This window comes from Arachis ipaensis, chromosome B8 (assembly GCF_059453495.1).
Source record: "Arachis ipaensis isolate K30076 ecotype BB chromosome B8, ASM5945349v1, whole genome shotgun sequence".
Classification (NCBI taxonomy): Eukaryota; Viridiplantae; Streptophyta; class Magnoliopsida; order Fabales; family Fabaceae; genus Arachis; species Arachis ipaensis.
This window is the reverse complement of record NC_142443.1, coordinates 118,017,025-118,034,288: the sequence shown is the minus strand read 5'-3', so window position 1 is coordinate 118,034,288 and position 17,264 is coordinate 118,017,025. Positions and strand designations below refer to the sequence as shown.

Sequence of the window (17,264 nt, the reverse complement as noted above, 5' to 3'; positions counted from 1 at the left end):
TAAAATCTGCCCATGATAATAAATCTTTAACAATACTCTATCATCCATTATGATATACTCACAGGAAACACTCTCAAACTTGGAAAAATAGGATCTTCAAATAATGAACATGAAAGCTGGTGCCAAAACAATGAAGAAGAAGAAGAAGAAAGAACTAAAGTGGTTTCAGAAGAGAGATTTCAAAGACTAACAAAAAATGGAGACTTCGGGTAATGTTGAGGTATATATAAAACCATAAATCGGACGGTCCGACCGCATTTCAACAGTTAACTTTTATTACGCTCTGAAATCGGACCGTCCGATTTCGATCACATTCAAATTCAAAATTTTTAGCATGCAGCAAATCGGACCATCCGATTTAAGTGAACTAATCCAAAAATTTCTCAGCCTCATGTAATTGGACGGTCCGATTACTATGCTCGATTTTTTCCCTCACTCACAATTCGGACCGTCCGATTTGTGCACCCCTCTCTCCAACAAAGAAATCGGACGGTCCAATTTCTAATTCCTATTCAGCTAACTAATGCCGTCACATTACTGTATTATCTCCTCAAACCATCATAACGTTGAGTTACACACGTTACTTTGTCATATGTAAATTAATGAGCCTTTATATTTTCGTTTGACACGTCAGCCGTTTTTATTATTAGAAAAGGTTTTTTCTATTGTAGGACATTTTTATAGTTTTTTAAAAATATAAAAAATATTTTTGTTATTAATAAAAATGGAAGTTAATTTTATTAGCATTCTAATAATTCGATGACTGTAAGAATAAGAAAAAAAATGTTTAATGGAAGAATGAAATTTATGCAAAAGAATTAAAAAGTGTTATTTTTTTATTTTATTTTATTGTTTGTACACTAAAGTAGAAATATATATATATATATAAAAATAGAAACTTTCACTACTAATTTAACTAACCCTACTCCTTATAACAGAATTATTTAAAAATATTATTTGAATTAATTTGAGAATTGCTCAACTAATCTTATTAGATAGAATTTGTTTTTTTTTATATAACAGATTCTTTATATATGTTAATAATGACAAAATTAATAGTTAATTTATGTTTACTAATCTGTTAAAAAATAAAAACTATGCAACTGTGGTCGTTGAAAAATACAAAATTTTTTAATAACATTAAAAAATTTAATTTTTTTATTTTTAACCTAAATTCAAAATAAAAAAATTTATTTAAGTAAATCCGTTAATTTCTTTGCTCGCAATATTTTTTATTTTGTTCATTCTTGTAATAGGTCTATTTCACTTATTTTTGTTATTTATATTTTTCTTTTTGGGTTTTGAGGTCAAATACCGGATACCATTAAGCAGTATCGTAGATGTAGCCTGTTTTGGAGAAACCCAACTTGCCCATTGAATTTTGTTCTTAACTTCTTATCCATTACCATTTCACCTACATTGCTTTCTCACGCCGCAATGAATTTGTTGAAGATTGCATATTCACACCTCGTAATTAGCCAAAAGGGGCTCTATTCAATCTTTTAAATCCAATGTAATTAGATATCTTACTATAATAAACAGTGTTTTGTAAACAAAAAAAGAAAAAAAAAAAAGAAAAAAACAAGTGTTTTCAATAAACAAAAAAATATTTCTTATATATTAGAAAGTAAAAAAAAAATTAAAAGCACCATAATATTATACAGTTTTCTTAAACAATCTAGTTATTATTTTTTTTTTTTATCTTACTCCATTCTTCCCAAAAAAGATTTATTATAATTAGTTTAATTTATCTTCATATATATCTTCGTGGCGGAATAATTCCTTATAAATAAGATTTTTATTTATTAAAAATGTTGATAAAAATTAGTGAAAGTACTGTGTTAGAGACATAGACACCAACAAAATTTATCTTTTCTAAATACATACAACTTGTTATTTATTTATCTTTTTTATCTATTGATGATATACTTTATAGAGTGAAGTTTGTGATAGACTGATAGGGACAAGCAACACGAGAAAAACGCTGGAACTACATGATATGCGCAGTCATTCATTTGTTGATTTATTCATTCATTATCATTGTGAGGTTGCAGAATTTTGGACTTTTCCATTACGAGTCAATTTAAAAAATCTGTTTCAGTACAATGAATGGGCGACTTTAAAGACTAAGCTTTTTGTCTTGTTATCCAAATTACATTGAACCAATGCTGTGAATCTTATGGTCCTAATTGAATTTGAGGCTTATGACATCATTGCTGGCCTATGTTACTTTAATGGGGTGTGTCTAAATTCAGATATATAAATGCTAGCCACCCTTATTCCCTTAATACAGTGTGAAAGTTAAATATTTTTTTATTTTATTAACTATTAAAAAATAATGAGGAGTGTTCGCCACCTTTGAAGTCTCTTTATGAAGCATGCGCATGAAACAGATATTTTCTTTGCTTCTCCGTGCTGGACTGAAATAACATATATGTATATCTATTTTGTTTTATTTTCATTTTTATTTTCTTTATCCCATCATCATTTATCTATAATAATAAATAAAGGAAAATGCTTAGATTAATTGCATTTTGGTGTCTAAATATTTATTCTGTTTTGACCTTTAAAGTAATTTATTAAAACTGTTGTTTGGTGTCATTTGCATATATACTAATACAAGCACTCTTAACATAAAAATCGAGGACTTCACGAGTTATGAGGGAGTTTTAAAGAGCAGGCAATGGATAAATGTGATAGTATATAGATATTCTTGTCCTGCGTATTAAGATGTCTTTTTTATTTTGGATACATTAAAAATGTTTCAGTTAAAAAACTGGATATGAGGGTTCCAATTAAAATATGTTAATTTTTGTGAGCCAAAAATTTAATGATTGAGTTTAAAGGGGAATTATAGCTAGTATTGTCATAAATAGGAACACTACATTATTTGAATTTGTAGCTGCAAGTAAAGTGTTTTATTTATTTATTTATTTTTTATTTGAAATAAAAAACATATAAGAAAATGACTAAATAAAGTGTCTATTGTTAAAAAGATAGTAAAACTTCTCTCAAATAATTTAGATATTGGGATGAATATCGGTAAAACATTCAATTAAGAAAGTAGATGAGATAAAAAGTAGACAATAAGTAATCAAAAGGTAAAGAAATATCGAAAAAGGCCAGAAGATGATTGATGATGGACTTGCTATGGAAGTAGGAGATGGTAGATCAACCAGATTTTGGGAGGATAGATGGTTACAGTTGGGGGAGTTGAAAGACTCCTTTCTGAAGCTTTTCTTGGTTTCAAATAACAAAGGATCCATAATTGGGGACTGTGGATTTTGGGATGGTATATAGTGGGTGTGGAACTTCCAATGGAGGAGGGAACTCTGCCAATGAGAGATTGATAGTTTGAATCAAATGCTTGATATATTGCACGTTGTGAGGTTGATAGCAGGTGTACAAGATAGAGTGGTGTGGAAATTTGACAAGGAATGTGTTTATACTACTAACTCATTTGTGTAGGTCTTGCAGAACATATTTTGATGGATGATATCCTTAGATACAAGTACACAAATGGAATCTGGAAAGGACTAGTACCCCCTCGAGTTTAGTTGTTTACTTGGTTTGTGCTAGTATGTCGAGTTAATACAAAGGATCGCTTGAGTAGATTTGGCATTATTAATCAGAATGATAATATTTGTGGGATGTGTAACAAGGAACTTGAAACTGTGCAACATTTGTTTGTTACGTGTGAGTATGCGTGACAGGTATGGTGCGCATGTGTTGGGAATAAGGAGTATGACCACAATCCAATCAATCATGTGTCAAATAATTCGTTATTGTTATTATATTAAAATGTTAATATAATAAGGTCCTTGATTAAATTTAGAGATTTATATTGTGATAGTGATCATAATATTGAGAGATAAATCTTTTATAATTTAATCTAAATTGTTCTTGGTCATAGGATTATTAAAAAGGACATTAATAATCTGGAAAGATCAATATATATATAATGGTATTCATTGGATGAAAATTAATAGATCTCATTTATTAAATTATATATATAGGTGGTGCATATAGAGATATGACCATTGAACTGACTCACTCTGAGAATTCCTAATGGTTATAATTACCGCATATTTGTCAATATGATATTCTCAAGATGAATATAGTAATAAAGTTTCCTTTGCCTGCGACTGTCATAGTAATTAACAATGTATTTATTATACTTTGATTCCAGATACCTAATACCCTAGGGTGCTAGTTGAATGGATATTGGGTATGATTTAAATACTTGTAGAATTAATGATTTGTCAATAAGGAATCCGTCAACTCTCGGTAAAGAGTTTGAGCTCTATGATTATAATGACTGAGATGAATAAAACATTGGCCAAGGGGATTGAATGAATGAAGAAATGAGTTTTTTAGGCCATTCACAGTTCATTATAATAATGGTAACAAGTTAGAGTTTGATAATTAAACCATACTCTAAAGGTTAACCAAGAGCTGGAAAGATGGAAGGAATTATACTTTGTTTTTCTAAGGTTCTTAGTAAAAATATATTACTTCATACTATCGGGTCGTTAAGGAGTGTTGCTAGACGCCAACCTTGATTAGTAAATTTAGTATGACTAATTTACTACCCGCTTAGTATTGAACCTATGGGGTCACACACTAACGAGTGTTCTAATCTTTGCTGTAGAATTATTTAATTATTATTTTGATTTGATCAAATAAATAATTATATTAATTCAAATGGAATATTATTATATTCTTTGCTAGCACCAAGAATATAATAATAGTATGATAATTGAGAATATTATATGAGATTTGAGAATAATTAGTTATTCTATTTCTAAACTTGAATTCTAAATTTGGATGAGATCTTAACTGATTCTGTTTCAAATTGAGTTATGATATGATTCATAAATTTGAAGGATTCAGATTTATAATTTAAAGATATGATTTAAATTTGAATTGAGAATCAAATTTAAAATCAATAAAAAATTTCATACTATATATATGTATGCCAAGAGTAGAGGAAAGTGATAGATGAGAATAAAACACAAGGGTTTTATTCATTTACCTCTACACACATAAACGTATGAGCCTAATTCTTGGAGAAGAATTTTATGGCATGCAAAGAGTTGCAAGAGGTTTCTCAATTTAGATCAGATGTCCATTGGTCAAGGAGTTGACAGCAAAGGTTGGTCTCGGTGTGGATACGTATAGCGCCTTTCGTACCATCGAAGGAGAAAGTGATTTTTACTAAATCGTCTAAAGGTATTTAGATCTGATATATATATATATATATATATATATTATTGGAATAAAGTTTAAGCACAAAATAGATCTTTAAGAATTACTTTCTTTTTCTTCCGCTGCGTGTTATGAACACATGGTAATCCTTCAGCATGGATTACTCATGCGGGTCGGATTCGGTGCATCCTAGGGTTCATCAGAGAATACTTTGAGAGTTGGAGGATGATTCCTTTGAGAAAAGAGGAGCATAAAACATGGTTACTGAGATTTTTCTCCGTAGTATGGAATATCTGGTTGTGTAGAAATGAATTTATTTTTTAGAATAAGACAACGGTGGTAATGGAATGCATTGCTAGATCATTTTGTAGCTCCAAGAAATGGTGTGAAATAAACGCATGTCGTTGATGGCTTTGTCGGAGATGACATAGGAGTTGCTACATTTTTAGTTCCTGTTTGCATGCTCCACTTAGTGTGTTGAACTTGTTATGACTTTCAAAAAAAAAAAAAAGGCCAGGTATGAAGTAGTAAAAAAAAAAGATACGTGCGTAAATAATCTCATTATAAAAATAAATACATGATAGAACTCAATTGTCTCGTCTGGTCTATATAGCCAATCTCATTTAATGGGATAAGGCTTTGTTGCTAATATTGTTGGTGGTGGTGGTGTTGTTGGTTGATTGTTATACACCATATGTGTAGATGGAGTAAAGAAAGGAATAAATCTAATATCGAAATACAATAAAAAATGTGAATAAACCAAAAACATAAAAAAAAAAACCAAAAAATAAAGAGAGTTAGATAAAAGTTACATGAGATGAGTCTTAAGTTGGTCCTTGAAATTACACTATAGCTTTAAAGTAGTCAATAAACTTTAAAGTTACACAACTTAGTCCCTAAAATTGTACTCTAAGATTCAATTTGGTCCTTGGACAACTTTTTGCTAATGAGACATGATCAACAAGCTGATGTGGACTTACTGCTGTCACGTTGGTACCATAACAGCTAGCTGATGTGGTATCTATAACTTTTTTTTGTCAATTTAGTCCTTGGATCTCTTAAAAAAAACCCTAATCTCAGAATTAGCTGTACCATCTCTAGCCCTTCTTTTCTCTTTCTCTTTGGGCTAAGTAGAGTCAGAATATATACACATCAGAGCATTATAAGTGTTAATGACGATGATGAAAGTGATGATGAAGTTACTGAAGGTGTTGGGGAGTTGGATAGTGATGTTTCAAGTAAACGATGTTCTTCTGGGACAAGCTTTATGCAAAAATTTGTATACATAAACATTGATAATAGTCAAGTATATAAAAATAGTTTGAGAGATCGGAGTCCAACTGGGTGAAGAAAAGGAATGTTTGGAGCCAAGCAACGATCTATGAAGCGGTCATCAGCGGGCGAGGATGATGGCCCAAGTGAAGCATAGTTAATTGGAGAATGGTGGAGGTCAAGGGATTGAGGAGAGGTGAATCGCATCAAGGAAACGAAGTAGAGCGAGCAAATCAGTGCAATTAGAAATCAATAGTAGCAAAAGGCAGCAAAATTGAGTGTTAAACGGTGGCTCTCGTCTTCTTCACCGGGAGGTGTCATCATCCGCAACCTTTTGTGGAGTATTTTTCATTGGCAATGGAGAATGGAGAATCCATTCTTTGTAGCGAGTAGCCTTTGAGAAGTATGAGAGATAGAGACATCAGATTGGGTTGGGCACAGAGTTTTTGTGTTTTGTGGGTGTGGGCCAGGTTCGCCCCCAAGCCTTTGACAAAAAAAATATATAAAAATAATTTTGTATCTAGCACCAAAGATTTAGAAAAATATGCTCTGCAAAAGGCCATTAAGAGAAGTTATCATGGTTAGCATAGATCTAAAAATTCTGGCAGAAATTGTGATGATTTTGATGGGTTAGAAACTGAGTTATATGATAGTGATTATTCTGACTGTGAAGTTTTGAAAGTTTGTGGACAACGGGAAAGGGCTTCGATTAAGAGAAAGCACCATGTCTCTAATAACCAATCATATTATGGTTAGTCCCAAATATTATGCTCCCAGTAATGAAAACAATGATAAACAACATGAAGTCAGTCCCGAATATTCTACTCCCAGCAATGAAAATAATGTGAAAGAGAATCAATCTATCGTCTCTTACAAGTCTGATAGTCGAGTTGATGGGATTAATCCTTTTAGTGTTGAGATTAAAAAAATTGTTCAAGTATTCTAATAAGCAAGTTGCCTAAGACTATTTCAAATCTTTTAGGTTTGAATATATCAAGAAAATATAGTATTTTTCTCATATTTCTGATACTAAGAAGAGAAGAAGAGTTGTACCATCGATTAGAGTGTTAAAAACTATAGAATCAGAAACTGTGAGTCAAGGTCCAAGAACAACTTTTAGCCACAAATTTACAACACAGAGGGGACCGAAATGATTGATCGAAGGATCTCCATGACGAATTTCACCGACAATCAAAGAAAGTATTTTATAAAGTTGACTCAGAATCAAGGCAGGAAGGTTGGTGAATTTTTTGTGATGAAGCATAATGGTTAGGAGTAAGTAGTTATTCTTTTGAATTTGGATTGACTTCGAGAAAAAAACAAAAGAGTTGAGCTAAAGCAAGAGGAAAGCTACATGCTCATTATCAGAAACAGGATCTCCATCGGAACCCATGTTGTTTTGAATAAAGCTCGATATGGAGTTCTAGTCGAAATTAATGTCAAAATCATCCTCAGGATAATTGGTCGACCATGACACGAATTCACCATCGATTGGTAAACCGATCAGGGTCGAAATGTCCATCAGAGTCAGACCCATCATTCCATAAGGAAAATGGAAGTTATTAGTGGCAGGGCACCAAAAGTACAGACTAGCCCCTAGTAAAGGAGCAGTGTAAGAAATGTCGAAGGTAGCTAATTCTAAGACATGCATAATATTCAGAGCTTCCCAAATAGGTTTATACACAGGTGCAAGTTGAGACATCCAGGTCAAAAAAAAAGGGGACTCAAATCCCTAGGGAGAGCAGTTCTAAAGACTCCACCAGCAAATTATGAGGCCTTGACATTCTTGCAGAAAATCCATGGTAAATGCTCTGGGGGCGATGGGAAGAAAGAAGAAATAGACTCAATCTGTTCTTGGGTTGCCAAAGGTCCTAAGAAAGAATGCAATATTCCATTAACTGAAAATGATAGGAATACTTGGCGGTGCCAAAGGTCAGAAGATTTCACATATAGGTATGGGGCCCTTGAAGTTCCATTTTTTATGGTAGAACTGCGCCACTTCAGCCACTAATAGAGGAGGGAGAATGACTTTATCACCCTCTTCACGAGAATGTGAAGCAGCAGCCATGGTTGCTGAAGAAGAAGAAGCGGCGGTGAAAGGCGGCGTAGAGCTTGAGTGAGGCATAGATTGGGAAGCCATGGAAGATACGTCGTTCAGAGAGAAAAGAGATTTGGGTTTTCGAAAGGCAAGGTTTTCGGAAATTGGGGATGATTTGATTGCAAAAATAGTGATGGAGTGAGAGTACTATATTCAAAGAACAACTCATTAAAACCTAGGGAACGTTATGTATTCCCAGAAAAGCGCGCGTCATTTTAAATAAGGCGTAACTGTCCTTTTAAATTATGAGATTTTGAAAAGGTTGCATGTGCCCATCACGAGAAAGATTAAAACTTGTATTTTTTGAACAAAATAACAAGTTTTAAAGGGATAATTTGTTGGTGCAAAAAATGAAATTTTCTCGATAAGAGGGCACTTCGACTTCCAATAGTTTCGACTACAGAAGCGGAAATGGGTAAGCTGAAGTCGAAGAAATATGGTACAAAGAAAGTCAAAGTCGAAAGGTAGTTATTGTCTTTACTTGAGTATCAAGACTTGCTACTTGACCTTCAAGTTGAGTGGAGGATATGGGTACAAAATTTAAGGAGCATGCTGAAGAAACGTGAGACTTGAAGATCAAGGAAGACGTGGGTGTCAAAACTTGGGTGTCAAGATTCTTCATGGTCAAGACAAGGTTATAACTAAAAAAAAGGAGGAAGTAAGATCATGGACAACATATTCGATGACAAGTTTATCTCCATGGTTTATAAATAGTAGAAACTTAGAAGAGTTCTGGGACTTCTTTAAAAACACTATATCATCACACATAAGCCTCCGCCAAAATTTTCAGTCCCAGCGATGCAATGGAAGACAATGGAGCACAAGTGCATATGAGTGTTGGAAGTCCACTTTTATTTGCTTTCTTTTATCTTCTTTTTTCCATTTCTTTTCATTTATTTGTTTTCTTTTCATTATTTGCTTTACGCATTCTATTTTCACTTCTCTTCAAGCATTTTTGCTTTCTTTCAATTCCAATTTGAACATTTTATCTGTTTTATTGCAATTCTTTATTATTTGCCACAATTCAAGCATCTCATACATTTCGACACGAATGCTAACTAATTCCTGAATCGAGCTCACTCTTTTCAGAGGAGTCGTATCTGTTCCCCGATACTTGAGATCTTGATACAAGTTTGATTCAACACCCTGTCGAGGTTACCAAAAATCAAGTGAAAGAGTATCCTAATGAGATTTATTACTCCTAAGTATGGATTAATGATCATATTAGTTCCTGAAAAATATATCATTCTTTAAATTCATCTCTAAATTAATTTTTTCAATCAAATTAGTCCTTCAAAAATTACAAATTAATCATGTGTTTCCTTCCGTCACCCCATTAACATTTTTTGTTAACGATTAATTATGTGATTAATTATGTAAAACGTTAACTGACACCATACATAATATATTTATGAAAGAAAGAATCAATGCTGCAAATGAACAAAATGTGCTCATATTTTCATCTTTTTCAAAATTCTGTATCTCTTATTCTTTCTTCTATCTTAGAAGAAATTTCTATCAAGTTGATATGAGTTTTGTCGAAGAAGATCCGTTGAAGATTTAAAGTTCTTGATTTTAACAGGGGTATCTAATCAAATTATTTTTCAGCCTGAGAAGACTTGAGGTAATAATATTTAACATTTTTAGATTGGTGGGGTATTCAGTTTAAATTTTGTTTGAGAAGGTCAATTGAATATTTAAGATTCTTAGTTGGTGGTTTATCCAATCGAGCCAATTCATAGTCCTAACTCCTAAGAGGGTTCTCAAATAATATCTAACATTCTTAGATTGATAAGGTGTTCAATTTAAATCTTGCCTCAAAAGTTCTTAAGTAGTACTGTGATTGTGATGCAATCTAAATCAAAACAATAGCTTGAGAAAGTTCAAGGCAAACAATATCCTTTTTGCAACTCATTCTATTAGTAGAAATTTAAAACTATTCCAGTATTCCAAACTGAACGTAAAGTCATACCAGTTTATATCACCTGTGTATTTTTTTTGTGAACTCTTACCTCTAGCAAGGGATCATTGAATCACAAACATTATTCTTATTCTTATAGAATTATTTTAAAGGTATAAACTTTGCAAGTAAACAATGGAGGGATATGGTTGTTTTGATCCGATGCTTCTTTATCATTTAGAAACCTTGCAACCAAACTCCAGTAGTGTTTGCCTAAATTTATGAAGCTTTAATAACCTTAAATCATAAAGCGCAGCTCATAAGCTCGATTTAGATATTTAAACTAATAATCCAAGAGATAAACAATCTTGCTTATAATTGATAAGGAAGAAGAAAGAAAACAAAATCTTTGTTAGTTTAATTTCTCTATCCCCCCCCCCCCCAAAAAAAACCACTTTTATTTCTTTCTTTATTTGTTGTACTACTAAAAAGAAGGAAAAATTAATTAAAAGTATTTTCACAAATTTATAAGTCAATAAGCATCACTCAAACATCTCATAAACAAATTCAAATTAATAATCACAAAAACTAATAATTTATTTCCAGAAGATTATATACGCTTTGTCCTGCTTTTTGTTTTATCTCTTGTTTCGGTAGAAAAATGTGTTAAATATTTTAATTTGAGAATTGATGTGTTTGAAATGAAAATGCATGATGCATCGATAATGGGCAGTTAGTTTAGGTTCTTTCGAACAATTGCAATCATTTTAAACTAACCAATTCTCATACAAAATATTTTAAAACAAATGAGTATCTTTGTAAAATAATTTTTTATTATTAAAATTTGATAATTTTACACCAAGTAAATTTATTTTTTTGAATGGCCAAAATTTTTCTAAAAAAATTAAGAGTATATAAATAAAATTTTGTTTCAATTTTTTTTGCATCATCTAAATAATTATTCAGATATTTTTACAAAAAATTGAATCGGATAAACAAATTGTTTGCTAAATAAACTCATATAATATTTACAAAAAAAAATATTTTTTTGTTATTTATTCATATATTTAAATTATTTAAATACTAATTTGTCATTAGTATTTTTTAAAATTATTTTTATGGAAGATATAATGTTTTGAATCCCTGATAATTTACCTAATAGTAATATTCAAAAGACGCATATAAATGTATAACATATTCAAGAGACAATTTCTAATATATATTTAAAAGGTAAACCGAAACCGATTGGCCCTTCCTGCAACCAAAGAACACTTGACGTACAGTTTTATTCTTCTTATTCACCACCAATGCATACAAAGGGTTGCTTGGTCAATAAGCCAAGCGTCACTTATCCACTTGAATTTATTCCCTACTAAACTACTCCTTAGATAGCATCTTCTCCATTTCAATTTATGAAATACAAAGCCTAATCGTAACATCTTATAACCGCATTGAAATTGTACATAGTCAAAAATTGAATTCACCAGTGTATACTGTTTTTTTTTTTTTTTTTTTTGGTTTTTTTTTAAAGAAAAGAAATCACTTATGTAGTAGCTACACATTATTGAACTATTTGACTTTTATTAATCAAGTCAATTGAATAATAATATTTCTTTTATTCTTTATTGAGGGTCCTTTTGACTTTTTAAGTATATTTATAGATTAATGTATATAATTTTTATTTGAATATATTAATTTTTTATAATATTTTTTAATTCAACAGAATAAAGATTAATCTGTTAAAAACCTAAACTTGAGTTTTTTTTTTGGCTAATAAATTATTATGTTCAGAAAACAAAATTCAAATTTCTAGTACTCTATTTATTTATTTATTATATGTAAGTTTGATTATACATCAAGATTAAATTCTCTATTTATTTTGTAAAAGTATTTTGCTAACAAATTTCTATATATTTGATATTATTAGAAATTTTAGTTTTATTTTTCAACAAAATCTTTCATCTTTTGTATTCTTCACAAGAAAATTTTTTTGTAAAATCTTTTAGAGTTGATTATAAATGAATTTTTTTCCCTAAGAATATTGTTATTAAACTTTCACTATTTAATGTTAGAGAAAGTCTTGAAAACTAATGTTATAAAGTTAACATTAGAACTAATACCCGAAATTTTAAGAAATAAGAACATTTAAAATTCAATTAAAAAAATATCCAAGATCCAAATTCAACAAATGTTTATTTTTAGTGGGTTTTATTCTATCTTATTTGACAAAGTGCTATAATATTGTGCTGTAGACTGTAGTGCTAACCTATTAAGTGAATATAGAAAGATGATGTCATTTGAGTTATGATTCATTTCCTGTGATTACTCTTAATGTTGTGGCAAATATGAAATATGAGAACCCTAAAACCAGATTTTAAAGTTTGACGGTTTCTAAATTCTGCCTTATTTGTCAACGGCAAGTGGATGAACATTTAAAAAGGTAAGAATGGACCACATTATCTGATCAAGGTATGATTGTTATAAAGTGGAAACATAAGGGGTTATTAAATAGCAAGAAACTGCATAAATATGTCACAGCCTCACAGGGCCAAGACACAGACAGCAACAATCATAGCTTTCCTCTCCACAAACTCTCCTACCTGTTCTTCCCTCTTGTCTCTCTTATGTTCTTTCAGTGAGAAAAGAAAAGATCTCTCAACCTTGTTGGAACTGAATGCTCCTGTGCCCTTCATATATAGCCTTTTCAGGTAGGGGCTCTGTTCAGGAACGATTCTGCTGAGCTTAGATTAATTTTCTTCGTAAATTGCCATTACCAATTTGTAATAAATAACAATTTTGTTTTAATTTTGTTCAATCTTTGCAGATATTGGCGATTGGGAGCTTTATTGAATTCCTCTTTCAATATATAGTCCGAGCATAATAACAACTTCATAATAACCAAGTAATTAATAATTTAGTATTAGTAATTTAGTATATAACTATACTACCGTGCTTTGGTTCTCATTAAATAGTTGCTTAGATAGCTTATGAAAAGGAAAGAATACTAAATGTTTATTATTTGTTATTTTCAGGTGATTATTTTATAGACAGGATGAGTGTTATGTATAGTCCTGTTCTCAAATACTCACATGGAGTTCTAAGAAAAAGCCATGAAATGATTTCAAATATTAACCATCATCAGCATCAGGATCAAAATCATCATCATCAACAACAACAGCAGCAAAATTCTAGATTATTGAGGTACCGTTCTGCTCCAAGTTCATTCTTGGAAAGCCTTGTTGATATTAACAATGGTGGTGCTAGTGTCAATGAGGACCCTCCTCTGGGACATGGTTGTAACCAACATATTCCATCCACAAGCTCATCATCAGAGGCCATGTTTTCCAAGCCGATACAATCAAACAATGGATGGAGCCGCCGCGATTCGGAACCTGTGCAAGTCCAAGAAGAGTACGGAGGAAGCAACAACAAGCCTACTGTGTTGAAGGAGGAAACTGGGAATTCTTCTTTCTTAAAGGAACAAAATGGTTACTCTTATTGGTCTCAGCAAATTCAAAGTTTGCCAACAAATAATAATGGTTATGATGGCTCTTTTGGTGTAGTGAACTCTGTCAATTCAGATCACTCTACTCAATCTGAAATGGGTATTAGGAATTGCTCCAATCTCATCAGGCAAAAGAGTTCTCCAGCTGGATTTTTCCCCAGTGAAAATGGTATGCATTTTCTTTTAGTAACTCCCCTCTGGGAATTAAAATTGTCAATTGATAAAAAAAATGGTAAAATTAATGTATATTGATATCATTTATAAAACGATATAATAATTTCTTTTATTAAGTGTAAGATTGACAAAATTGATAAAAAAATATTAAAGTGTACTTTTAAAATTTTATATCAATATGTAAAAAAAATACACCAAAAAACTATTATTAGTATAAATTAATTTTTGGATTATATAAAAAAATTAGTCACCTATCAAATCAGTTATCGGTATAAAATATATATATTAAAACACAAAATATAAATTAAAAATAAATTAAACAATATATGTGTAACAATATTTTTGTTGATAGACAAATTTAATGGCTGATTTTTTATGTGCTCGTAATATTTTTGTTTCTCTTATCCCTGTGCAAATGCCAATAATGATAGACGGATTTAATTTAGCATTATCACTACAAAAATATTCTGCATATACTACAGAAACATCCAACAAGTATTTAATATATTTTCCGTGTATCCTGATTCCTGAGTGCATAAATATGTGTATTTTGAGCATAAAAATGTGTATATTCTAAGTACAATAATATGTGTTTTTATATGTTGAAACTATGAGTATTTCAAGCATATTTGTATTTTTACGGTACGAAGTCTCTATTTTGAGCATAAAAACATGTGTATTTTGTTTGAAGGTAGCTATGTATTTATGTTAGAGATATCAGTATCAAAAACAAAAATTAACTTTGGTTGATTTAGTGGCTAGTTCTTTAGTCTGCTTAAGTAATTATTGAGAGTTTGAATTCTAATTTAAGCATACAATAACAACATATTAGTCAACAATAAATCTTTAAATGAAACTTTAATCCATGACAAATTAGTCTTTGGCTATGGTTGGAGGATATGACGAAAAAAGAAAAAAAAAGATGTATTTATGACATTTATGCGGTGATAAGGTGATTGAAGAGTTTTTAGTTGTACACACAGCATTAGTCTCATTTCTCTTAAATATTTGAATTTGCAGCATTGAGAGAGGTTGAGAGGTTTAGATCCAATGATGTCTCAAACGGACAACCAACTGCTCTTTCTTTCTCATCTAATAGGTCATCCTCTTGCTTGAAAAGGATGCCACAGATTGCCGAATACGAAAACGAAAGTCATGAAGGAACAATTGACCAAAGCAGAAACCTGGTAAATGAGAATGACAGCTCTAAGTACTATGTGCCTAGCTTCACCGGTGAAGTTTGGGACGCCTCTTCATTCAATTCCCAAAAAGCAGCAAGTGCAGATGAAATCATGTTCTCCGCTTCAACTGCTTTGGAATCTCAGGTATATCAATAAAGTTGGTAAATATTTTCGAATGCCTAATGTACTACCTGAATTGATACATGAGGCTATCACAGGTATTTGTTAGGTAATATTTTTAAATCAAACATTGAATCAAATTGCTGATTTCTGATTTCAGGATTCAGACTTCTGCTCACAAAATCTTGGTTTGATTCATCATTTGAGTATGCCTAGTTCTTCTACTCAGATGGGATCTATGGAGAAGTTTCTTCAACTCCAAGGAACCGTTCCATGCAAAATTCGAGCCAAAAGAGGCTTTGCCACTCACCCTAGAAGCATTGCAGAGAGGGTAAAATTCATAGCAATTGGTTTTACAACTATAATCCATTAGTATTCATTATTCTAGATTCTACCATACTAGTGAGGCAGCCATTGAATCGTTAAACAAATGTTCAATTTCAGGTACGAAGAACACGAATTAGCGAAAGAATCAAGAAATTGCAAGGCCTTTTCCCGAAATCGGACAAGGTAACTAATCTAAAACTCTATGAATAGCACTCATGTTAATTGAAACTTCATATGCAGTTCGATAAATCGGTTGTTTCCCTCTTTGCAGCAAACAAGCACAGCAGAGATGCTGGATTTGGCTGTTGAGCACATTAAAGAACTGCAGGAACAAGTTAAGGTACATAACGAGAAAAGGATCTTCATTGCTAATGCTGAAATTATTAAACATATTAAAATTGGACCAAGGTCTATACTATTTATTTAACCAAATTACTTTGATCTCATGCAGATGCTCACAAATATTAGGTCAAAGTGTAGATGTACAAATACTCAGAAGCAATATTCTTGACCCCTTTTTTCATGATTTAGTTCCTTGTAGATAGCAAAGGGCAGGAGCCTTTTCTTTTTTGTGCCAAAGTTGGCAAATTGTATATTTAGATATATAATTAATAATGATGATGTTTTCCTAGTTTGAGTTTTGTTTAGCTTCCTTTAAGTATCATACTTCACAGTCATGTTTAGCTGAAGTCATTGTAGTTTTTCCCCCCTTTTACTTAAGAAGTTTGATAGCATTAGCATTTACCATTGAATGTTTTTTCTTTTGCTGCAACTTCAAATTACTTCTTTCTTGGTGTATTACCCTAATTATTTCTCCACCGATTTGAACAACCAACCAGTTTAGTTCATATATATTGTTTGGCTTTTGGAAATGCTGCCATTAAAAATTTCCCAAGGAAAGGGAGAAAATAGCCTCTGCTCTTACAATGAATTTCCAGAAAGTAAAATTTTGAACCATATATAGTTTTTCATTTATTTATTTATTTGTTTTGGTCATAAACATAACACAAATCTATATTTCCCCTGTCGTTAAGAAACAAAATTTACATTGCTCTTCCAACAAAGGGAAAAAAAAAAAGGAAGAAAATCACATTGCTCCAAATTTTGTTATTTCAATCTATATGACATCAATCTTTATAAGATATAAACAAAGAGTCACTTAATTTAAAAAAAAAAAATACCTGTTTGCAACTGTGCTTGTTCTTTTATTTTTTTTTTTGTTCTTATGGTATTTCTCAGTCCGACAGGCTAAGAATTAATTTGCCGCAGATTGGAACTCCATTTAAGAGTTTGCCGCTGGCTAATAGGGTGTTGCATGCACAAGGTGGGATTTAAATCTCTGACAATTATTTAAGAGGACTAGTAAACTAACTACTACACCAATCGAAGTTCGTTTATGTGCATGTTCTTTGATTGCACTCAGGTGGTGTTTGATCAACTACATTGTATTTGGACCTTTTCTTCCGGTAGGCGTTGCAT

The 17,264-nt window shown here is 31.4% G+C and overlaps 1 protein-coding gene across 1 annotated transcript; it reads left to right on the top strand.

Moving 5' to 3' along the window:
- Window positions 1–12,940: 12,940 nt before the first annotated feature.
- LOC107614388 (transcription factor bHLH130) lies at window positions 12,941–16,532 on the top strand. The gene is made up of 8 exons (XM_088496703.1): window positions 12,941–13,186; window positions 13,303–13,380; window positions 13,511–14,152; window positions 15,178–15,482; window positions 15,619–15,789; window positions 15,903–15,968; window positions 16,057–16,125; window positions 16,237–16,532. The coding sequence occupies exons 3-8, from the start codon at window positions 13,531–13,533 to the stop codon at window positions 16,294–16,296; spliced, it is 1,293 nt and encodes a 430-aa protein (XP_088352829.1). The 5' UTR covers window positions 12,941–13,186; window positions 13,303–13,380; window positions 13,511–13,530; the 3' UTR covers window positions 16,297–16,532.
- The last annotated feature ends 732 nt before the right edge of the window (window positions 16,533–17,264 follow it).

Coding starts and splice junctions, on each gene's coding strand:
- LOC107614388 (XM_088496703.1), top strand. CDS start 13,531: ATGAGTGTTATGTATAGTCCTGTTCTCAAATACTCACATGGAGTTCTA. Junction 14,153..15,177: donor ATTTTTCCCCAGTGAAAATG/GTATGCATTTTC, acceptor TTGAATTTGCAG/CATTGAGAGAGGTTGAGAGG. Junction 16,126..16,236: donor AACTGCAGGAACAAGTTAAG/GTACATAACGAG, acceptor GATCTCATGCAG/ATGCTCACAAATATTAGGTC.